Below are 26097 nucleotides of genomic sequence, written 5' to 3' on the forward strand. Positions count from 1 at the left end.
AGATGTAGGCACACACACACACACTCCCTGGATAGTTTTATCCAGCATGCGTTGCGTCAGTCTCTGTACTGGGCCTGAATAAATGGCAGACAGATGACATACTAAAGTGTATGTGACAAGGTGTGTGTGTGTGCATGTGTGTGTGTGAGCAAGAGAGAGAGAGAGAGAGATCCTGGTGTCAAGAAGGCCCGCAGGCTAAAATTGTATATGTGTGTAGCTGTTAATGTGTGTGTGCGTGGGAGAGAGACAGTGTGGAGAGTGTGTGTCTGCTGTGTGCCCGAGAGTGTGTGCATTTGTGTGTGTGTGTGTGTGTGTGTGTGTGTGTGTGTGTGTATCACAGTGAGCATGATATGTGTGAGTAACAACATCCATCTGTCACACTTAACAGCTAGCCCTCTGCATGTCAGTGTCTCACACATACAAACACCTGACACACATTCACACACACCACACACACACACACACACACACACACACACTGCATTTCCACCATATGGAAGAGCTCAACTCGACTCTTCTCGCCTTTTTTGTGGCAGAAGTGGTGGATAGTTCCTGGATCCTGGTATTTTTTGGTATTACCAAAGACTCCAAGCAATTTGAGTCAATACCAAAAGGTGACGTGAAAATGCTGCAGACCGCTGATTGGTCCGAGAGAATCGCCAGTGCGTCATTGCCTAACCGCGTCATTATTGGATGTTTGGCCCTCTGAGGTAAGATTTCCAGCCTCTTCTGAAACAAAACGTGTCTCCTCGCTGCGGAAAAACAGCCACATACCGAGAATCAGCAACACCATCCCTTCAATATCCTCCATTGTTTCTGTGTGTGTGTTGCATTGAAGATATCACGGTAGTTTCACGTGGCGTTGCTATGACAACCAGCTACACTGGGGGGGGGCACTATCTGCAGCGGGGAAAAAAAAAAAAAAAAACTGAAAAGTACCTGGTACCAACAGAAACTAGAGCCAAGTTGAGGTGGAAAAGTGGCTTAAGTCAGCATGACCTCGGGACGTCAGCGTCACCATGACAACAGGATTGCCACCGACGGTTGTGTGATTTTATGCGCACCTCCTCTATTATCTGCCTTTCTGACTGTCTGTCTGTCCATTTGTCGGCTGTTCTGTCATCCTGTCTTGCCACTCGTCCGTCTGCCTGTCATCATTTGTCTATAGTTTGTCGCAAATCACAAATCAAAATATATTTATATCAATAACTGAAAAAGACTGAGACAAAACAAGACTTTAACAAGGGACCTTAACATGGACTACCCAAAGTCTGCACATTTATTGCAGGGGAATACATTTTTAAAGATTTTAGGCAGAATGAGTGCCCCAGTGTTTGAGTTTGGGCTGTCCATCAAGACATACCTAAGTAAAACATTTTATCTATACAGTTGTGCACCAAATTTACTGCCTATGAAACAGAAATATTTAGCAAACTGAAAAAGACTGGCATGGGTGTAGGTAAAAATAACAATAGTTTTAGTACAAGTGGACAGTCTGACATCGATGTTTTTTAGATGCAGCCCCGTTGGCCTCAGTCTCTACTCCAGAGCATTACCAGTTGTACATTCCTAAGAGTTTATTCAACCTAAACTGGTTTGCTGAGCTGCTTTTTACTGCTGACAGTGTTAATGTCCTGCTGATTATGTTGGGATGTGGGAGCTAGGCAATGGGGAACGCATCATTCCCGACATGTCTGTGTAGCTTCTCAGTCACCCAGGGTTAGGGTTATCCACGTAGGGCTGAATCGAGATCCGCTGGACTGTTTGTAGATTCTTGAAGAACTTTTTTTTTTTTTTAATTTTAAATTCCTGGGACTCCCCACCGGTCCATTGGAACTGAAGAAGCTTCTTGGATGAGAAGCGAAACGTCTTCAAGAATCTACAAATAGTCCAGCTGATCTCGATTCGACCCTACGTGGATCATTACCAACACGGACATTCAGGCTGCAAGGTGGGCTCTTGCTAATGCTAACAAGCTCACTAAGCACAACCACTGATACCTACTAACTTCAGCTTTCTTGGGTTTAGTCAGCAATCAGCTAGGTTTAATATCTGTAGGCCTGCTGACTGATTAAAAAATATACCATGCTGATAATCGGTTGATATATGGCCTTGTTTCCTTGTTGTTCTGACATCAAGCTGTGAAATGGGGGTTGAATCCTACATGTACATGTCTGTGTACATGTTAACCAAAGTGTTAAATGCATATGTTATCATCTGGATGGTGGTGTTTGAATGCTGAATGCAAAATGTATGAACAGTTCTCAGTCAAAATCTGCACAGAAATGAGCTGCATTTTATGATTGAGATATGATTGAGACAGCCTGGCCAAAAGTTTAGACAAACATCCACTTTTCACAGCCGCCGTCGCCCACAAACCAAACACTTCCAATATGGCCAGCAGAGGATGTGTTACTTCACCTGAAAGCCCTCAGTAGCCACCTCACTTTCTGCATCCAGAACATATTTTCCTGTCTCTCTCTGCTTCTCCTAACCTCTTGATCTAACCCGCTGTCTTCAAATGATCCACCAGGCAAACTGACAGGAAACAGAGATGTGTGTGTGTGTGTGTGTGTGTGTGTGTGTGTGAGGATGTGCATATTTTTTACTGTGGTTTGTATGTGTGCATGTGCGTGTACGTGTGCATGTGAGGTCTATGATCTTCCTAGTTCAAGTAGCCCTCAATCGCATGCACGTCTCAAAGGGCTTTCTAAAACAAAACGAGCCTTGTATAGATCTAACAAGTCAACAATGAATCAGCACAAAGTGGCGAAACAAAGGCGGGAGAGACAAGAAACACGGCCGACACTCAATAACAAGGACATAACAAAGTCTACCTATTCTGCATCGCCTAGCCGACCCTGCACCATGACCTTAGACCTGCGGCACACAGAGAAAAACTCCCAAGAAAAACCTTATTAGGAAAACAAAATGGAAACAACCTTGGGTGAGCCAAAGGCAGAGATCCATCAGGATGGCTGAGCGTGAAATATGCAAGGGGACAAACAGCATAAAAAAGACAAAAAAAAAAAAAAAAAAGACATGACCACTTATGATGCAGCTATGATGCGACAAGGAAGCCAGTATTAAATTGGAGTGTGAGAAGAAGTAGGAAAATGAGTGAATGAAATGAATAATTGAGTAAATGAGGGTGTGATTGATTGAGTTAATGAGTGTATAATGTGAAAGAGTGAGGGTTTGTCTTTCCCTAATCATTACTCATCTATTATTTTATCCAGTCACTGACCTAATCATTATTCTGTTTAGTTTTGATATGATGGTTATGTATCACAACATACTGTAATTAGCATTGGCAGTATTATTAATTTTGGACAATGTTGCAAATGAGGAATTTTGAAATTGGATTGAACTGATGAGTGGAGAGCGAGAGAGTGAGAGAGAAAGAGAGGGAGAGAGAGAGGGACAGACTGAGAGCAAAAGAGAAAAGGAGAGACAATTTGAGAGAAAGGGACGGACTGACGACCCTGGAGACAGAAAGACAGAGCGAGATGGAGAGAGAGACGGATAACTCTTAGTAACTGTGTCACAGCCAATCAAACCTGTAATTGATGGGATCAGTTTAACTGAGCTAATCAAGCTCCTTTAATCTGGAGATGATTCTCCTCATTAATCTCAGCTGTTTCAAACCAAGGTATTAAATGTGATCTGACTGTCAATGAAGGGTTTCATTCCCAAATGGTATAAACACATTTTGCACGGAGAAAACGCTCTCTGATGCTCATATTTCACTGTTTACAAGAATCGGAGATGATTTTATCCCGTAAATGTTACTGTTCTCTAAGTCAGGGGTTCTCTGTGACAGATGGATTTATGAGCCTCATGGCCCACAAATACAAAAAAAGGAACTCAAAAGTGCTCTGGACAGCAATTACTTTTTTTCTAATATAAAAGAAAACACCTCAGGGTGGTCCCTTTCGTATGCCTGTCACGGAGAAAATAGACTAGATGCTGAACCTGGCACTTCGGACCACAAGGCGTCCACGGTGTGCCGGTTAACAAGGACACCGACAGGAAGTGGGCAGCGCTTCTGCGTCCCTTCTGAGGTCAGGGTGAACACGTACGTACATGCATCATGTTGACTGTCAAGAAAAGACAAGTGGACGCAGAGTGTCACACTTACCAAGAGAAATTGACAAACTTTTTTTTTTTTGAGGTAAAAGGCAAGCAAGTGTGTTTAGTTTGAGGGATGTGCTTGCAATGATGAAAAAGGATGTGGCACAAGATATTGAAAAAAAAAAAAAAAAAAACAGTGAAGAAACACCACAAGAAATTTCTGCTATGACATGTTATGAAATTTCCCCATGACATCTGAAAAATGACATCTGAAGAGTAAACGAAAGGAACTGAACATATCAGCTGATGTGCCTGACAGGCTACAACATGAAATCACTGACGAGCTCAAAGCCACAACAGCCTCCCTCTGCTCCACTTCTACAAACTGTATGTGCGTCCTGAGGATTTTCCCATTCTGAGGAGACATGCGCTGAAGTTTGCATCTCCGCTTGGGGAAACCTACCGCTGTTAGCAAAACTGACTCTTGCAAAAACTCGGCTCCACTCAAGACTGACTGACCCAAACCTGGAAAACCAGCTGTGACCAGCATCATCATCACCACCAGCCTGACAGACCCAGTTCCAGCCATCGCATTAAGATCAGTGTTAAGTTTGACTTATACAAACCATGTTAATTTAACGATTAAAATCCTATTATTAATACTATTAATACTATTTGGCTTTTTTTCAAAGCCAAAGTCAAAGTTATTTTTATTGTCGCTATTGGGAAATTGATTTGCAGCCAGGAAGTCCACATAAAACATCCAGTACACATGAACATACACAAAACAATCAACCACTGTTAAGAACAACAGCACATAGTTGACTTCAAAACACGAAGTGAGATCGCAACAGACTGTGTTGACAAGCAACTACAGACAGCTGTCAATACTATACCCCACTATTTAACATTATTTAACATTATAATAGCAGCAGGAACAAATGAAACCCTGTATCTGTTTGTCCTGATGGGAGGCACCTTAACCTCCGACCTGAAGGTAACAGCTCAAACTCAGTCTGAAGGTGATCTAAGCACTTCTGAATGGAAGTGGCCTTTTTAGTCACCTGCCTTTTATAAAGGTCTATAAGACGGGCTTGCCTTCTCCCAGAAATCTTACTGGCCACATTGATAAGGCTACCAAGCCTGTTTTTTTTTTTTTGTTGTTGTTGTTGGCTACAGTCAAGTTCCCAAACCAGGCAATGATACAAAATGTTAGAACAGATTCAATAAAACTTCTATTTTTGTATGGCCCTTGAAGGATGTTCTAAAAACTGAAATGGCCCTTGACAGGAAAAAGGTTCCCCAGCCTTGGTCTAAGCAAAGGGATCAAAAAGACAATGTTCAATGAATAAGTTCAGTGATATTCAACTGTGAGATTGGCTTTCACACCAACAGTTCTGTTGTCAGAGGCCTGTTCTGGAGAGGATTAGTTTTTCTTGGTCGAGCAATGTAATTTTTTTTTTTTTTTTTTTAACCTCTGTAATTCAGTTTTTAGTCCCATGTGGAATGGTTTTACACAAGGCTTTAAAAGCAGGTATTGGGGCTGCAACTGAACAGAGCAAAAATGCATACAGTCCATATGCAAATGTCCTCAAGAAGACAGAGAGGACAGAGTCTGTCGCCCCGACCAGCTCTGCAGGTGCTCAGAGACACATTTCTGTAAATGCGGTGCATCTTCAATACAAATATAGCAACTACATAAATAAAGACAAACCTCTGCACAGCCCAAAAAAAAGGAGTAATACAAATCACAGCGGCGGGAGGCAGCTCAGATAGCAACAAGCCTCAAAAACGAATTGCATGGATACACACCGATGGAGAAGAAGAAAAGATGAGGTGTTTTCTTTTAAAGGTTTCTCAAGTTACAAGAGTAAGTGTCATGCATAGCAATCTGAGACTTGTGACGGATAGAGAAATCCAATTCTAATAGACCAAAATTGCAGAGGGATTATTAAAGTGATATTAAGAGAGGGACTACTTTGACTCAGCTGACACACGAGAGGAGTGAACTCATCGTTGAAAGGTTGGAAGTTTCACATGGTTTTCATACTGTATGCCCAAATCCTTATTGCTTATTCCACATTTATTTTTAGTCGAATGCAAACAGAAATGGGAACCGGTCACCTTGCAGAGCGGGAGTTCTCTTGCTTTACACTGTTTTCTCATATTTTTACTCACAAAAAATGACTGAACATTAACCTATGGTGCCTAAAGTTACTTGAATTTGTAATATTTGCCATCTCCAACCATGCTGCTCTTTTTTTGCTTAGGTCCTTGTAACTTGTGCTGGAAACGTCACAGAGAAGTGGACGCTGCTCTACCTTCAAGGTCAGCCTCTCTACACCCCGCTCTGCTCTCGTCCTGCAGAAACAACATAAAAAAGCAGTTTCCAGCCGATAGCAGCACTGTGCAGACGTGGTGCTCCTGTGGCACGTCACTGAAATCAGGGCAAAGTGACAGTTTTTTTTTAACCCAAAGCAACATCACTCGTTTCCCTCGCTGACACTTTCTGCAAGTGAGGACATCTTTCAAACAGATTTTTGAAAATGTTTCTCACTTTCGCTTTGCTCGGTTGCATCACATTCTGTTAGAAATAGGCATAATGGCAGGTGTGAAGTGAGCCTAATAATTACAGTACAAAAAAATGGTATTTTTTTCTTTAAATCCCTCACATTTCTGGCATTGTGGAGCAATCAGAGTCTTATGACACAAAGATGGGGATGTGTAATTTGACTGTCATCAAAACCTCAGGCTATTCAGAGCAAATACAAAAAAATGTCTTTAATTGTCAGTGCGAGCGTCACATTATTCCTCACTGCTATGGCAGGGACGCCATCTGCAAAAAGTCCCGCCTACTTCACAGCTGCTGAACTGCTGGTGCAAAAAAAAAAAGTAGCTAAAGTCACAACAAAGAAAAATGAAGTCACAAACATAAACCCTGTGACCAACCCAAGTGACACAGAGTGTATTTGTAAGATGTCAAAAGTACATAGATATTGTTGGGAACATGCAAATTGCTTTTTTTGGTCTCTAATTTCCTGTGAAGTTGATGGTTTGGAGAAATGAGGCTTCAGGAGGACACCAACAGTATTGGTTATAATGAGCTGCACACTGAGGCGATGGTGGTAGTTTAATAATTGCTGGTGGTGTAATCTTAGATATGATAATACTTTTCGGGTGACTCCAGTGGGCAAGTACATATAAAAAAAGAAAATGTATAATTGAAGTCACCTTGTGTCATTCATAGTCATTTTCCATCTCCTTTTGTTGGGCTGTCTGGCCGTCCATGCACCCAACTGTCCCTCTCTCGGTTTATCTGTCTCCTATCTGTCTGTCCTCTTGTCCACTGGTCTGTCTGTCTGCGTCTGCCGCTCTGTATCTGTGCATCTGTCTGTCTTATCTGTCTCTTAATTTATCAAGCTGAGTCTACATCCATTTTCTTTTTCAAATTATAAAGATGGAAGAGGAGGAGCTGAATGAAAACAATAAAATTTAATGTATCGTGTATTTGAAATACATGTTGTGGAAGTTTTTTTTTTTTTTTTTTTAAATTAATGAGATGTTATAAGAATTTAGATGGTGCAACTACAATCGCTGAACACATTTATCCCTCTGTCTATCGCAGTGACCTGTGCACCGCTCAAGGTGGAGGAAGATCCATCAAATACACCATACATTGTGTAAATTAGGACTTTGGAGTTGCTGTAAGGTTTATTTTTTCACTTTGATGGAAAAAGGCTAACGACTCCCATAGACTTCAAGTCTTTATGCTAAGCTAACATGAATTGCTACCCTCTGCAGCCAAACTCCTGGACGTACAGAGGTGAAAATGGTGTCGAACATCTTGCCTCAGTCTGGGTAAGTTGGAAAACGAGTATTTTGCCCAAAATGTTGGAGTATTCCTTTACGTATCAGTCCAGTATGACCGCCAAAAAAAATGGCATACCTGGCGTTGCTTCCCTGTGCAGAAAGCCCACCATTATTGGATGGCTATTAGTTGGCAAATTACAATATTGCCTGGTATAATGGCTCTATTTTCAAAGTTTCACATGAAAGCATAAAACACACCCAACCTTAGATGACAGCAACTCACCCAAAACTAACCAAGTTCTCATGGAGCTTTTTTCTGGGATTCTGGAAGCCCAGCTGCTAGAAAATGAATGTGCATTTTACTTATTTATTTATTTTTATTTATATTTATTTTTTTTTGCGATTTTTCAAAAGTTTGTGTAAAATTTGCTTGGCATTTGGATGGAAACAAATCCTGCCTCCCTCTCTTTTCTCTCTCTCTCTCTCTCAGCTGTGGAAGCTCCATGCTGTGAGTCTCTAGCTTTGCTCTGACACAGTGAAGGTGTTTCATTATCATCGGCTAGCACACGCAGCGGGAGAGATCGAGATTGAGAGGGGAGAGAGGGACGGAGAGGAAGAGAGAGAAGTGAATGAGATGAAACCGCTAAAGAATCTTGAAGGGTAATACCCGTGTTGTTTCAGTGTGCACCTCCCCTTTCCGTGACTCCTGCTGGTGTGTGCACACGGCGTACTGGGAGACATCAGTCTTCACAAGGAGCCATTTGTCGCCATTCATCTGCTTTCAGTCAGGAAAAAAACTTCTATAACTCGCCACATAACTCATCACAGCCACTGCAACAATATATCCATGTTAACAAGTCATTTAATCTCATATTCAATATTCAACTGTGGTTTTTTTTCTTAAAACAAGTGAAAAAAAAAAAAAAAAAATCTGCCAGTAGGATGAGATAATCCCACTTGTTTCCAACGCAGTTTCACTTGTTTCAGGAATTTTTCTGGGAACAGGCATAAATATGTGTAAAAAGGGGCAGAATAAGGAAAAATGACGCTGGACTCAAGAAAAAACTGGAAACGAATTGATTAGCATTGGAAACAAGAGGGATTACCTCAACCAACTGGCAGATTTGCTTTACATCTAAGAAAAAAAAAGAATTTAAGACTGAATATGAGACGGAATGACTTGCTGGGATTGATTTTTTTTTTATTTTTTTTTATTTTTTGCTTTTTAAAAAAGAAGGCTTAATTCAGTTCTGTCTAAGTTTCTCTTTCTTATCATTATTACATTGCATGTGTGTGTGTGTGTGTGGGATCTCAGCGCTTTCATTTCAGTGTGCACATCACATTACACTCTGTTTACTCTCAATCACCGGGCACCCACTGAGAAAAATGCAAGTCTCTGCCTGGAAATAATCCACCCCAAAAAAGTCGCCTTGCAAACTTTATCAATATATTCATGTTTTTTTTATTTCGGGGTTCCTTTATTAGTATTTATTTTCGAGCCACTGACACTAAAAAGTTAGTTTTTTCCAACACAACAAAATGAAATGAAGCAAAATGAAATAAATGGTTCATACAAATCCAAGTGTCAAACTGGTCGGGGGGGGATGTAAACTAGACGTAGCCAGAGGTAAATGAGCAATGACTCTAAATGACAAAAGCAGGCTATTCTTCAGCTAACATTGTTTTAACATTCATTATTCTATCAATATTTAAAGTTGCTGTGTGCTGTTGGTAGAAGCGCCTGAGGGGCCACTCCATGTTAAAAACGGGTGGCTGTTCAGTGGCACTTTTTTAGTTCCCTTTTTTTTTTTTCTTTGGTGAGCCACATTCACAAAATATTCTTTATTGCAGTCAACATATGGTTTAGTGGGCAATTGTGGAGGCTGGCCAAGTAAATGTCAGAGCATTCACAGGCTTCTAGTCAATAGCTTTTTTTTTTTTTTTTTTTTTTGTTAAGATCACATGAATACTTTGTTACACATACTTGTAAGCCACTGTGGGCATACAGGATGACCTTTATGTTTTACATTTCAAGTATTAAAGTGATGCTGATCTTATCCAGACAGAGAAATGCTGAGAAGGGAGATAAGAGAAAGAATAGTGGAGGAGAGATGTATATGTTTTTCATTTTTTGCATTCTTACTAGTTGCCTGTGAGTTCATGGCTCAGGATTCTTCTATGGTTGAACTTACCCATAAGCCACTTTTCCGAAGCCCTAGAATGCCTCAAATGCCTCGACTTGCCTTATGTTGCAAGGAGGATGGAGATTGTGTCAAAATAGTGAGTTTCTTAAGGAATCAGTTTCTTCAGAGCTAAGCAGGGACACATTTTTATCCTAATGTAACCTACTTCTTGTTGCTGACGCAGGCCTCTGAAGTCATGATGGTCCTGCATCTTCAATGCACCTGAAAACTTGTATAAAAAAAAAAAAAAAAAGACAATGCCAAATACACTGAAAAAGTGTCCCACTGTGGCGAGGCTCACAGTGTTGATGCATTGCTCCTTTGTTAATACAATTCAAATGAATTGATGCTACAGGAAAATGCTGTCTTTAAGCCAACCAGAAAACAAAATTGAATTTTTTCAAACAGTTTCTCTTGAGGATGGAGCTGAAGTGCAGCAACGGTCGCTGATCTGCAGCTGGATTCGTCAAACCCACAGCACATTTTGTCTATTACCATGCTCATCTGCCGTTTGCCGTGGTAACGCCGCAACAAACCTACATCTAAGTGGCCGGAGAGAGAGGTTCCACCCCAGCAAGCTCACTTCTAATTGGCTCAGGAGTGATCTGTCATACTCAATTATTTGCTGATTAATTTCCCATTCTCTCCTCTTGTCTGTGTGAGTGTGTTGGGTTCACCAGGAGAGCCGTCCCATCCCTTACTCCCATTAGTTTCAGAAATTGGACATTTAGTGGGTTTTACCCTCATTATCACTCATTCGGCTGCCACGGTGGACTCTCCCTGCATGAGGAGTTTGGAAAAGTGAGGGAAGACTAAAGGATCGTATTCTCTGTGATAATGTTACGCAGCGGTAGCCATGTAGAGGTCCCAGTCCATGCATTTATTATGAGTCTATCTTAATGTTAACACTGCCGGCAAATTTCTTTTGAACATCACAGAAAACCGTCTTTGTAACATCTGACAGCTAAAAGAGAACAAGACTTGATGTGTCAAAATAGATTCTGGGGGATGGACCTGGGCCTAAAAAAAAAAAAAAAAAAACTATAAAATTATGTGATAATGTCTGCTGCATCACTCTGTTTTAATACATCACAGTTAAATGTTGGTGTGCATGTTTTATAGACCGTGTGTGTGTGTGTGTGTGTGTGTATTTATACGTTTGTGTGTTGAAGGTTAAAGACTTTGTTGTCCCTCGTGGGAAAATTGCCTTACAGCGTGGCAGACAGCACAAAACATAATCACAGTAAATAGATTAACACAGAAGCATAAACAAAGCCACATTAATTAAAGGCATAGACAGAGCAATAGATTGAATGACCCGCAGAGTGGAGAGTGGGTAAGAGTTACAGTGTGTGTGTGTGTGTCCATCTGTTATGAGGCTACCAGTATCCATGGAGACCAGAAAAACACAGAGGAACCACTGTACAATGTCCTGTTTGGCTCCGTATGGCTCACACCCAATCCTGTGTGTGTGTGTGCGTGTATGTGTGTGTGTCCGTGATTTGCCGCTTCTGTGGCTTTGAGTAAGCATGCGTGTATGTGTGTGTGTGCATGCAACGCTCTCCTTATTTGTGCATGTACCCACATGCGACTTCACTGCCAAATTCATTAAATTTGCATTACTCAGCCCGAATAGAAAAAAGAAAAAAAAGAAAAAAGCACCCTCCCTCCTGAGGAAAGACGAAAGATGAGGGGAGTACAGCGAACGACGAGTGAGATGGAAAGAGATGAGGACGAGAGGACGGAGAGAAGGGGACAGCAGTGACCCGAAGGTGCCTGGAAGGTGAGCAGCGAGGCCGGCTTCAGAGCGACGCCGGAGCTCGTCTTCACTCCGTCAGAGGAAACCACTCGCTTGTCGTTGGTTCTCGTACAGAATGGAAAACAGTTTCCTCCGACCCTGAGCATTGTCTGAGCGAGATAATCCCTAATTAGCAAGCCAGGCCTTAGTTTGGTGGTGTTGTCAGAGTTTTCTGCCTTACTGTTGCATCACTGTGTCCGAGACGAGTCTTTCCAAACCAGCGCACGCACAATGTTACGCTCTGCGGACTGACTGTCACCTGCTGACATCCGCAGGAGGCAATGGAAGACTTGGAAGGCCGGAAAATATTCCCTAAAAGAAAAAAAAAAAAAAAAAAAAAAAAAACATCACCACATAACCACATTCATGTCTCGATTAAAAGTTTCTATTTTAAAAAATGACAAAAGAAACAGGTGCCGCTCTGACCCAGGGAACAGCGACGCAGTACAGCGCGCATAAGGAATATGGAAGTTGTGTGGTTGAGAAAACTCAGTGCTGAAGGAAAGGGCTGTCCGACGGCAAGGTAAAGGCGTGAAAATATTCTAAATATAGCGCGCACTCATACTGATTTTTCTCGGGCGGCCTTTTTAAGGCGGCTGAAATACGTTTTTGCTTCTGCCGCCTTCCACAGCAGCACGCCCGTGGTTAAAACTCCTGCCTGGAAATACACTGTCTATAAATAAGTACTTCACACAAACCCCACTTCAAAAATCAGAACTAACCCTGTAACACTTTACAATAAGAGTACAACAATTAATGTTAGTTAATGCCGTAATGGTTAATTAACTGTTAGTTAATGATTATTATGGCATTTACTAATGTTAATAATATCTACAATAACCCTTAAATAACATATAAATGAATACCTTAGCATGAACAGCATTAGTATATGATTCTTAGACACATTATTTAACATTTAGTTAACTGTTACTTAATGTTTATTACCTGTTACTTAATGTTTATTATGGCATTAACTAACGTTAATTGTTGTACTCTTATTGTAAAGTGTTACCACTAACCCTTTAAATATCTTACATTAAATTTCCACTTCATCTCTACATGTAGAAAACATTTTCAATCATGTGGAATTTATCAGCTGTTTGAAAATGCTCCACTCATGTAAAGGCGAACAGGTTTACTTTGAACAGGTTCGATAGATCGCAGGATAACGCACCAACTAGATTAAGTGCAGTAGTCACTCGACGAAAGAAAGGCCAAATCTTACTACATGAAATAGACTGGTTGAATAGAAATAGAAAGTGAAACAAGAAGTACTGTAAAGGTGCATTCCGCTTGCTTTCTAGCCACTCTTGAAATTCATTTTCTACTTTGTCTCACTGATGTATGAGCACCAAACTACAGCACCCAAGTTTAACCCGCCACGCGTCAGAGCTCGGTGTTTACCGCAGCCGCCTGGGTTTGATTCCAAGCTGAGCCCTTTTCCACATGTCATCGCCTCTCCTGTCTCTCTCTCTCTCTAACAACATAATCTTTAAAAAAAAAAAAAAAAAAGCAGAAAACGAAAGGAAAGACAACACGAGTCAAGGCAAGAGACATAAACTGACGGGGAACTGGGAAAAGATAAACAGTCGGGGGGGAGAATGTTTAGAAGAGAGAGAGAGGGAAGGGGACCGAGGAGCAAACAACAGCTGATTCAAACCGAGAAAGTGAGGATAGTGGCAGGAAAAAGAAAAAAAAAAAAGAAGAGAAAACAAAGACAAAATGCGAAAAGGAGAAAATCAGAGAGAGAGAGAGGGGGGAAACGTAGATGAGGAGCGAGAGGAGAACGAAGAGGAGGTGGAGGAGGAAGCGGAGGAGAGGGAGGGGAAACAGGAGGCTCCAGATGGGAGGTTTGCGTTGCCGGGGCGGGTTGCCGAGGAAGTCATTAAGCAGCCATTTCATCTGCGTCTGCTTGGCTAGCGAGGAATCTAATTGCATCTGAGGAGAGGAGAGGAGAAATGCCAAAGTACATTTAGATCAAAGATAGAAGACACCAGAGAGTCCGTAGTCACCAAGCCCACCCGCAGCCCCCCACCTCCAGCCTCTCCCACCCTGGCAGCCTCTCCCTCCCGCTGTCCGTCTCTCTTTCTTCCCCTTTTCTCCCCCATCCCTCTCTCCTTTCCGTTCGTTTTCCTACTCGTTACACCTCGTCTGGTCCTCCACCTCTCTCTCTACTTTCTCCTCTTCTTCCTCTTCTCCACTTTCCCTCTTTCGCCCTCATCTCCCTCCTCGCTCTTTCTCCTCTCCCTCCTTGGCTCTCACTGTGGAGTGTGTGGGTGGTGCATTATGGGAATTTTTTTTTTTTTTTTTTTTTTAAATTCTGGCTCATGTTCCCTATAATGGCTCTAAATACTGTCATACACCACAGTCATTAGGAATCCAAGTGATTCTTTATTTTACACTCTCCAAGGAGCTAAGAAGCCTTGACGCTCTCTCTCTCCCTCCCTCCCTTCCTCTCCCATCATCCCTCTCTTTCTCTTGTTCTCTGTCCTTCTCACATTCCCTTCTTTTCTTACTCCCTTCACACTTTTTTCTTTCCATTGCTTACGTTAGTTGTCTTTATTTGGGTACCGCAGGAGAAGAGGGTTTGTCTGCATTTTGCTTTTGTGTGGGCGACTGGTGCAGTAAGTAGTGTGTTGGCCAGGTTTGTGATATTGTTTGTGATATTGTTTGTGTGTGTGTGTGTGTGTGGGGTGTGAGATATGGTGGCTTTTTAAAGGATATTTTTTATATTATAACATGTTGATTCCCATAATTCAAAACCATACACCACACAACCTCCCTGCTAGCTTCAGTGATGAGAAACCGCTCTGATTTTCAGCCGCAAAAACGATTATTTCAATTCAATTCAATTCAATTCAATTCAATTCAAGGTTTATTCGTCACATGCATGAATGTACAGGTACAGCAGCAGTGAAATGTAATTGCAACAACTCCGGCACTGTGCAAGTAAAAAATAAAAATAAAAATAAATAAATAAATAAAAAATACAAATAATAATAATAACGATAATAATAATAAAAAAATAAAAGAAAATAAAAGAAAAATAAAGATAAAATAGAAAGAATAAATGACATTCCTATATACAATGAACGACTATATACAATATGCAACAATATACAAAAAGTACAAAAAGTACAAATAAGTAGAGGGTAAGTACATTTCATTTTTGAAAAAGGGGACACACAGCACAGTCAAATGCATCTTTCTAGCTTTATTTCGTATATACCATAATACATTGCTTTGTGTCCATCCACGCTGTTGCTCAGCTAATGTTGCATTCACTCGCTCACGGTGTCCTCAGGATAATTGAATTCTCTCAAGAAGAGGGAAATTTTCCTCCAAGGGGAATATCAAGGAAAAGAGCATCCATTTCATGAGTTGACACTGTGAACACCATGTTGTCATCGGTCTGATGCCCCAATCACACCATGAAAGAGACATGTAAGTATCTGAGTGTGCAATTTGACTGTCCCAATTTCAAAAAGGACATTTTTAGTGAGGCAGAGAAGACAGGACAGGAAAGACTTTATTTTCCACGATATGTTCAGCCTCTCCTTTGGTACAATTAAAAGCCCCATTAACAGTGTGAGCTGGGGAGATGGAGCCAAAGTCCAGAAGTAGTTAGCAATCATGCAACAAGTGGAACTTCATCGGTGGATGACGTCCAGCTCATCTGTTTGTATTGAGTACAGATTGAGGAGTGCAGATGTAGCCACCGTGGCCAAGTACCACTTTTTACTGCATGCTCATTAAACCAGCGCTGCACCCCGGTGACATCCATAACCGTGTCCACGCTGTAAGCAACACAATCAACAAATAACTGGACGAGGAGTAATCTGCCACGGAGAGGAGCAGCCAGGGAAACTTGGCCGATGTGTGGACATCCACAAACTTGGCAGCTGGGAAAAGATAACCACAGCTAAAACCGGTCATCAATTATTAACAGTCAATCAAATTTATCTGCTTGCTCACTTCCCTGCTGGTTGGATTTTGTGATTTTGATTGATGAACAAAGCTTGAGCCTTGCAAGTGCAAAATGGACGAGAACTTATCTAAAGCAACTCAAAACTTTCGAGTTATACCACTTATATTTTGAAGGCCACAGGCAAAAACATCTCACAAGCATTTAGGGAAAAAAAATGGCAGCCATAGTTGCAAATGGTGGTAAGCACTAAGGTAAATTAAAGAATCTATGGCATGGCATTGTATAGAGCCGGATGCTGGTGCTGAAATTCGAGCTTCCTCCAGGTTTGATTCACCGTGACATTGAAAACTTTTACCGGCCAAGGATGGAAATTTGCAAGTCAGAGTTCATCAAGGCTGAATTTTTTTTTTCCCCCACACTTGCACACAATTGAATTGAACTGAATGATCAAGAAAAACAAGGATGTCTGCATCTAACGCATTCATGCAGGAAAGCAGAGCTCATTGGTACAATGATGCATGTATATATACACACAATGTACATACCGACACAATGGCAAAAGTGCCATTCAGTATTCATTGTGAGGTGACGCAACACTGAGAACTATACCATCTTTTCACCAAATACCTCTATTCATAAGAATAACAGTACTCTCCTGAATGCTAACTAGTGTTTTTGTGCTGTTGTTGCAGATTTGCAGTAACCCCCCCTTCGCCATACAAGTTGCAACTTTGTTTAAGAAAAAAAAAAAAAAAATGATACATATAATTATCATTGTTACTGTTAAAGTTACTACTAAAGTGTGGGTGTAACAAGTGATAGCTTCATCCTCTTATTTTTCAATTACTTGTTTCATAAATTCAAACTGTATCTCATAATGAAAGAGTGATTTTTTTTTTTTTTTTTTTTTTAATGTTCCATTAGGGAGAATATTCACCTTACTCTCAGAATACTGGAAATAATGTAAATGAAATTAATTTGAAACCATTTTACTTACCAAGCCAGTTATTTTTTCAATATAAAAGGTGATGATGGCGTCACTGCCGTCGTCTTCCTGCCTGTAGAGCTGTGAAGGTGTTTATGTGTGACTGAACGCAAAATGGATAATCAGGAACTAATGTGACAGAGGAGAGAACAGAGAGGTAATAAGTAAGTGTGAAAGTTTGCATGGAAATTATAGAGCAAGAAGGAGATGAAGGTGGAGAGGAAGTGAGTTCGTGGTGTGATGTGTGTTTCTGCGTGTGTGTGTGTGTGTGTGTGTGTGTGTGTGTGTGTATTGCATGAGTGAGTGAGCCTGTAAATGGCTAACAAAGCAGGGAGGTGATAGTTTCCTTCTGTTAAAACAGGTTAAGCTGCAGGTGAGACAGAGTTCAGCTTCCAAGCACTGCACCCTTCAGACAGCCACCAGTCGTTAAGAGAATCCGTCATGAAGAAATTCACATTTTGCAGCCACTGGAAGCATTTTCACATCGCAGCGCCCGTATCTCACAAGGCGTTTTTCGTTGTGATTATGGGCACAGCGGTGATGGGAGTAGCATCAGTGATGGGAGGAGCGGTTCAAGCGAAGCGGAGAGAAATGGGGAGACAGCTCGGTATGATGGCTGGGAGAAAAAAGAAAAAAAGTGTGAGAGTTTTGCAGGTGTGGATAAGGAAAGAAGAAAAAGATGGCTGGACAAGGAAAATAGGCTAGGCGAAAAGCAGAACGCATGTACAAGTATGCGTGCAGGAGAGGGGGGAAAAATGGGGAGGCGAACACATGTGATAACCGAACTCTTCCGCCTGTGAAATAATAAAAGATATGCTGGCTTATCATTTTCTCTCTCTTGTTTCCCTCCTCTCCGTCTCTTTTGTTCCCTTCTTCCTACGGAGATACAGGTGTTGCCGGGAGGCAGAGGAGCGGTGCTTTAATGTGGCTCCTATCAGTTAGTGCTATGAAGTCTTTGTCCTTTTTTACCTTCTGTTCTCTCTCCCTGTCCCACTTTGTCACAACGAATATTAACTTCTGAAAAAAGTTCATCCAACTTATTGAGAAAGTTAAGGGGAAAAACAAGGACTAAAACTAAAAACTAGTATGAAAAAGTATTTTTACAGGTAGGTCTGAAGATGAAAAGATTTTTTTTTTTTTGTCCTGAAATAAAATTAAAAAAAAAAAAAAAAAACTGTGGTGAATGTCTACATTGTGAAGTGGAGCTGTGTGTTCCCTACAAATCAGTAACTAAAATCACTTAAATGGCTGCTATACAGCGACTATAAAAATATTTTTGGTGCAAAAACCCAAATTGATTTATCTAATCTATAAAGTAGTCTATTTGGGAAAAAAAAAAAAAAAAAAAAAGTCAAACAGTCTAACATCTCTCAAGCAAGCAGGTAGCAGGCAGCTGCTTGACAGCTGAGGAGAGCGAAAGTTGATTTTTTCAGATCATCCCTCCTGGGAGCCAAAGTTCTGCAAGCTCACGAAGCATGCAGTAAAAGACTTTTTTTTTTGTGCAAGTAAGACACAAATTTTGGAGGATGTATTTTTTTATTTATTTCTAATAGGATTTGCTAATACACCGGGTGTGATGTTGCAGCCTTCGTGCCTGTATCCAAAGGGCCACATATACTGAAGCCCAATTACAGCTGTGATTCCCTTGAAGGTTGCAGTGGTGTGTATAGCCTGTGTATGTATTTTATTTTTTTATTTTTTTTACAGTTTTGATGTGTTGGCTTGCTGAATTTGGTTTCTGATTCCTTACTGTTGTCCTGCTAATGTTGTCAAAATCAAATATCGGGTAACACCGGCATGTTGGGATGAGCTCATGTGTAGGCACAGGGCCATGACAGCAGGTTTATCTGTGTTTGTTGTTGGGAGAGGGTGTTGGAGGGGGATCCAGGACGACAGAAACTCTGTTGAAGCTTGAGGAGGAGTCATGGGCCAGGTTCAACAAAATCTGCGAGGGGAGTAGATCTGCACCTGCGCTCACACACTCAACCTGGCTGCCGAGTGCCGCCGCCTGTTTGTCAGCTCTGTTCTATATGACAAGAGTAGCCTGATGTCATCTGTAGTCACTATTTGCGGTTTAGCACATCCTTTTGGCAGCTTAACTTTGCCTGGTAGTCCTGAATTCTTTGTGTCATCAGTGTCTCTGACTGCTTCCTGCCACAGCTCCTGAATCTGCTCCTTGTCGTTTGGGGTTGCATCACCCTGCTAAGTTTTTGACAGGCTTCTCTAAAACTGTTGGATCTGCTTCCCCGGCTATGCAGAGCCCTCGGTTTGCCAGCTTCCCTCTTAACGATGGAACTGCTGCTCGACTCACTCTGTGCGCTCAACTCTCAGCCTAACCAAATTCAGGTTTTCATTTTCATTTGTTCAGCACCCTTTCGCTACAAGGCGCTGATGTCGTCGCAGTAGTCATATCATACATCTGTGGCCTGATGGGTGGGAGGGACGGCCGTTCATCCTCTCTCTCTCTCTCTTCCAACTACCCAGCTTGCTGCCCTATAAATAACCTCCACTGCCATAGTGAAAGCCTGAGGAAAATTGAGCACCCAGCCATGGCGCCTACCTCCAGATGCTGCCATGCTGTAGCAAACTGTGTTGCAAAGGCATTTGACTATCCTGAATATTAGCACAATTAATAAAAAAAAATAAAATTAATACAGTGGTAGTTAACACAACTGGTGGGTTCTTTTAGTCGGACTGATTTTCTGTAATTCATCTTTAATCTGTTTCTTAGCCCATTATACAGCCTACATGGGTCATTTGACAGGCGTGTATTTGGAATTTATTATTTGACAGTCCTGATTTGTGCTCCATTGCCTCTGAAAGGTGACCACATATCAGGGCCTTAACAGTAAAAATGGTGGCACATTTCCAAATCCTTTGCTGGCAAAATTCTCCCTAAATTTGCCCAAGATATTTGCTGGAGAATGATCACTGTGAGAGAGGTGCCGCTCGCTGGGCCAGAGCAGAATCACCAGACCAAGTCCAATCAGGTTGTCATGGGCTCCATGTTGCTCACACTCCACTAAATTTAGGAAGCTCATGCAAATATTTCAGATGTGCTCCAGAGCATGCCCAAAGTGAGATGTCCAGTATCCACCTACTGTAGAATTATATTTCTTTTTTTAACAGCAGCCATGAGAAACAAATATGAGACCAACACACCAATAACTAAACACTGTCTTAATTGTCTTGGCTGCTCTGAATCATAATGAAAGAAGGGAGGACTAAGAGAATTACAGCTGCATTTCACTCGGCAGTATCAATTTCTCTCCAAAATATCGACTCCATTGCATTGTTCAAAGGACTTGCGATTTATTTACTGTATATTTAACCAAAAAATTACAATTAGACTGAAGATTGCCTCTTTAGCCCTTTTGTGTTGTCAAAGGAAAGTCATTTTTACTTATTTATACATTAATAGATGCTTTATTTATTGTTTTTGATGGACTATATGGTACAGCTATTTGGAAAGTTTTGGGTGCTGTTTACATCTGTTTTGGATGTTCTGCTTTTGAATTCAACTTATGTTCTCCCCTTAGCCTTTAGAAGATACAAAGAGTGGCTTGGAAGCCAGATGTTTGGGAGTTTTACATTACAATACACTACTTTGTGCCGTCTAAAAGAAAGAACAGCCAGCGGTAGAACTGCAGGATAGACGCATTAAGTGGGACTTGTACAACTACCCCTTAGGAAAAGTTTTCGGTGACTTCAAAAGCTGTGCATCCTTTTCAGAAAACCGCTGCCATAGACTTCCCCTGTGAATGTGACCGAAGCGCCACTTTTTGCTGGTACATACCGTTTTATATAATTTATATATGACAACCTTTTCTTTTAGAGTCTACAACTCCCTCGGCGTCGCAATCCCATTTCCCCCCTCTCTTGACAGCGGTGCCATCGTTTCTGTGACACACACTGTATATTTTAATACTAATCCCCGTATACCATCGAAGGGAGAAGGAGGTGTGATTGTTACAGTAATCCCCTGGGATCCTTAATGGGGGAAAGTGAATGAGAGCGGAGGATTAGGGAGCTGTGACGGCCGATATATTCTGTAATTAGCCAGTTAACAGCCTCGGCGATGGCGGGATTACCGGGGTCTTAGCCGAAAACTTGACAGAGGCTACGCATGACTGACAGATTGCACAGTAATATGTCCTTGTGGCGCGGAGAGAGCTGGCAGAAGGGAAAGAGAGCAGAGGAGACAAGGCTGGGAGGGATGGAGAGGGAGAGTATGAGAGGGAACGAGTGTTTGTCAAGTTGCATTTGTCATTTAGGCATGATTTTTTATTTGTTGAATCCTGAATCCGCTTGATTGATCGGTTGCTTTACTCTCACACCGCTACAGAGTTATGAAAAGGCAAATCATCTTCTTTTTACTGCTCTGGTGTTACGTTTAATAACAGTACATTATGTCATTTCAACAGGCTAGCACTAATTAGATGCCATTAATCAAAAAGCATAAAAGCAGAAAAATAAAACATGATGATGGTGAACAATGGTATATCCCTGAAACAACCTGAGTTTGGCTTAATGATGGCACTAGAGGGAAAAAGTCACTAAAATCAATAGGGCTCTTCCTCTAGGGGTCATGAATCTGCACGGCTAATTTGAAAAGATTGGAATAAATGGTATTCCAGTTATTGTGTTCACAGCTCGGATCTGTGGCGGCAGGAATTATATGCTCGTCGTTTTGGGGAGAATAATGACTTTCCAGCGTCTCCATCGACCCCACGATGATCGTCTGTAGCCACAGCTCTTGAGAGCTGAGAAGCTTTGAATGGCGGTACACTGCAAAAACTCAAAATCTTACCAAGACATGATCACCTCAGAAGTAACTTGTTTTTATACAATTTTCACTTGTGAAAGTGAATTTTCACTTGAAAAAGTGGAGAAAGTGAAAATTCACTTGAAAGCAGTGAAAATTTGCTTGTTTCATTGGCAAAATTTGTCAATGAAACAAGCAAATTTTCAAGTGAAAATTCACTAGAAACAAGTGAAAATTGTCTAAAAACAAGTTATTTCTTAGGCGATCATGTCTTATTTTAAGTGTAATGAGATATTTTGACTAGAAATAAGACAAATATTCTTGGTAAGATTTTGAGTTTTTGCAATGTAGTCAACTTCCTGTCCATTTTGCACTTGCCAGGCAGAAATACTGATTATCAAACAAAGTCATACTGGAAGGAAAGTGAGGAAGTGCGCAAATTACTATGCAAAACGTCTTGTGGTGGCCGACGTGGTGACGTCGTTTCCCTTGTCGCTCAGCTCTGTAGGAAAGTAACACACAACATGTAACTTGTTCACTGTGCTTCTCACAGTCTGAATGCATGATTAAAATAGCATCTTATGGGATCACATCACTGTATCCACTCTTGGCCTGGAAATGGCTCTCATGTGTCTCCTGTTATTTTAATCTATAGCTGCATTTTTTTTTTTTAACTTTCTCTTTATCACTTTACGTTTCCTCTTTGGCCATTGCTAATTGCATCCAGAAAATGTGAGTGTTATATACTGGATGAGCGTATTAACAACGAAGACTAAGAAAGCCAGTGAAATGTGTAGTTTTGTGTGTAATGCAATGCAATTTCTACACCGGTTAGCATTGTAAAAGTTATCCGGTTTGCCTCCAGCCTAACATCCATGTTGCTCTCCAAAGGCTTTTTCCAGCAATTCTTTGTCTCACAACCAGGGGCGCAGATAGGACTTTAGACCTGGGGGGGACCAAGCTGTAAATACTTGTGTGTGTGGTGTGTGTGTGTGTCTGTATATATATATATATATATATATATATATAGGTGTGTGTGTGTGTGTGTGTGTGTGTGTGTGTGTGTGTGTGTGTGTCACAACCACAGCTCGGCAGCCGCAAAGCTACTTCCTGAAACCAGGCAACAGGCTACCGTTTGCACCTGGGGCCCAGGTCCTGGGCTACAATACAAATTCACCAAAACAGCAAAGAAATGAACATTACAGAAACCTTAAATGCTACTGTGTGTTTCATCTAGCCAATGACAGGCAGAATAATAAGAATCACGTTATTGTCATAGTCAACAACAAAACTATGTAATAAGGTACGGATATCCTCTTTGACGGGTCGGGAATCGAACCCTCGGTATTATGCACGGCAGGCAAAAACTCTAACCGCTTAGCTATCAGGGCTTGTTTACATTCTAACAAATTGGACTCGTGGTCCATTCATGTTGATAAGTTACGAAAAAATGCAAAGTCCGATCGGTTTGAAAATGGACACACCGCTTCTTCTCCACAAGATGCACATTGTTCGTATAGCATAATAAAATAATGATAAAAAGAAAAAATAAAGATCAAAAAAGATCCGGGGCTTTTGAGGAAAGATCCCCCCCACCCCCGCGCCTGATAACAATGTGTATGATAACAGAAGTACACACGTCGTAGGCATGTAAGGCACGGTAAAGCGGCACACACCGGGATGTTAATGGATCAGCTGTGCAGTGTTATTAACCGAGGATTATGTGGAAAATGGAACATCTTGCTTTGCCAACTCGGCAAGGATCTGCTCCAGGCTCCAGCCTTCCACTTTCTTGAATCGGTGTATTGTATACTGATCAATTTGGGGAGGGGGACGGATCGGGTCACTATAAATCTGGAGGGGACACGTCCCCCCTGTCCCCAGTGCCATCTGCGCCCATGCTCACAACTATCACAGACCACAGCAAATGCAACACTTGATCCACCTTTCTCCCTGTGGACGTCCGCTATGATATGCACTTGTGCTGATAATAAGCTTATATGGATTGAACACTTCAGAGTCACTTATCTCTCAAACGAACCAACAAAAAAAAAAAAAATCCTCCACAGTTCTCTCTCCCGCCCCACGGGGGGATCCATCAGCCTGAGATGCAATTTGGAGCCGTGCAATGTTCAATTATCAACGGCACAATGTGTTTATGTGTTTTTTATTGTAAGTTCAATCGAGCGTGCGTCTGAGAAATAGGAGAGTTACAAGAGAAATTTGTCGCTCTTTGTGTTTTGGGTATATAATACTACTTTCACGGAGGAAATCACAAATAACTTGTAATGATGCGTGGATGAAGTGCGGCAACACTTTCTCAATGAGAGCGTGTTTGATTGTGGATAATCGCGCCTCGTATCCAAAGTCTGTGACATCTGTTTTGTTTGATGGGAGTGATGTTTTTTTAATAGCATACATATTTTACTGGGGAACATACTGTCACAACAGCAGTTTTGGCGTGGCTTCACTTGACTCACCTGTTGTTTACAGGCATGCCAATTCATACTTCAGACAAAAAACATGACAGTAGAAATAAAAAAGCAGGTGATCTTTCATCAAGTGTGGAGGACGAATAACTGTGAGTGTGTGCAAACATATTTTTCCCTGCGTAAACAGCAGTGAGTTTGATGTTAAATTTAAAAAGTGTAAAACCTCACTTTCTGTGATAAATTTAGGCCATGCAAACAAATTCAAAACATTAATTGACAACATGCAACTTTTCATCTCAAGGGCAGTAAGACCCAGATTTACTCAAAGCATGAGTGGAAGCTAATTGCACTGTTCAGTGTCAGCATGAAGGCTTCGAATTTGTGCAAGACAATCTTCTTGACCAATGAGGGGTTATGTCTTTGGTTTTTCCACATGCTAAAAGTTTCTCCGCACATTAAAGTCGTCTAAATCAGGGCCCAGGTGCAGCCTGTTGACATTCCCACCTCCTGCCTCTCATTTGGTCAAATTCTTGCCCGGACACATGTCAGAAGAAAACAAGGAATCTGCAATGAACTTTTCCTTTGACTGGGCATTATGCAGTGCAAGTCCACTGCCATGTACTTGTCCTTCACCTGTCACTGATAATACAGATGAATCCAGTTGACACACAAAAAAACTACATCTCTCAGCCAATGTCTAGTTACCAGGCAGTTTACCAATAACATTTCTTTTATTTGCCGCCACTCTTTAGTTATGGTTGCTGCTGTATGTCTAATAAAACTCTGAAGATTGACTCTGCTGCATGATGCTTACATGCTCATGTCAAGCGTCAAACTGGTGTAACAAAAAGCCACATTAAAGTATTTTCAGTATTATGTTGGACCAGTGTGGTGGGACAATATCAAAGCAACGATGATGGAGAAAGTCTAAAACCAGATACAAAGTACACATGGGTGGATGTCTGCGTCAATCATTAGTTAGCAAAAGGTCAGCTCCTTGTTACTTCCGACACCTGGCAAGAAAACAAGACTTTATTTTTCTGGAGATTCCCTTGGCAGTGAAGTGAAACTGCAGAGGTACTTCACCATGTCCTGCAGTAAAAGTGTGACTTCTCCTATAGCTAGCTGTGCATGTGTGACATCAGTAAATTGCACAGAACAGGCTCATATTTACCAACCAGGCCGGTCTACGATGATCAAAGCGATGAGGGATGCAGAAGATCTAATGCTGGTGAGTCCAGCTGTTTCTAGATAGAGCGCTTGCTCCATCAAAGTTTTGTTTTGTCACTTTATGTCAGTGAAATAACATGAATCTGTGGCATTTCAATTTATCAATTTGGGAGGGAGTCACAAACCCACTTTGTGATTTCGGCTACTATGACCGGTGTGCTTTACATAAGTCTCACCTTGTGCAGCTTACACAGATACGCCAACGTTTGTCTTTTTCATGTCAGTGCTATAGCAATTTCAGCTTATTGTTGGTCCACAAAAAAACAGCAACACACTGTCAACCTTCAATTATACCTGAAAGGCCTGTTATCTTGAAAAGGCCCTGTTATGAATTCTCAGTAAATCAGCGGACTCTGAGACTTAACAGTTACCTTACAATTGTGAGAAAGTATGAAATGACAGGTTGGCGCTGGATTTGCCACTGCTGCCACAGATTCGCTCTGCACCCGCTTTAACTCGAATACCCTTATTTGAATCTTTTCAAAGTTGCTGTGCACCATCATCAGGCCAAGCTTTCATGTGAAGATGTCATAAGATGGCCAGCAGCTCAGATAAACAACTGGCATTATGCATGTGTTGTTATTTTTTATTGTGTGTTTCACCTGAGGGTGCAATGATATGGTTTTTATTTAATAGGCAAAAGCCAGTATGAAATGATTGGCCCATACAAAAAATGCAGGTAACCTGTTAATACACTGTAAAAAACAACTTGTAAGATTTACTTAAAAAAATTCTCGCAAGTATTTGCACTCACTCCAATTAAGTAAATTTTACTGCTACAATATCAAGTATATCCCACTCATCAGAATTAAGTAACATTTACATGCAACTAAAGATTACATGTAGGAAAATATTAAGTAACTCTTACTAAACTTAATTATAAAGTTTCTTA

General features: G+C 41.2%; 1 protein-coding gene across 1 annotated transcript in view; it reads left to right on the forward strand.

Moving 5' to 3' along the window:
- Nucleotides 1–4093: 4093 nt before the first annotated feature.
- The window catches only part of hint2 (histidine triad nucleotide binding protein 2), a 390237-nt gene continuing 368233 nt past the window's right edge, over nucleotides 4094–26097 (forward strand). The window contains 1 exon segment of the mRNA XM_030059357.1: nucleotides 4094–4193. Coding sequence (XP_029915217.1) covers nucleotides 4094–4193 — 100 coding nt within the window.

The sequence above is a fragment of the Myripristis murdjan genome, chromosome 9 (assembly GCF_902150065.1).
Source record: "Myripristis murdjan chromosome 9, fMyrMur1.1, whole genome shotgun sequence".
In the NCBI taxonomy this organism is placed as follows: domain Eukaryota; kingdom Metazoa; phylum Chordata; class Actinopteri; order Holocentriformes; family Holocentridae; genus Myripristis; species Myripristis murdjan.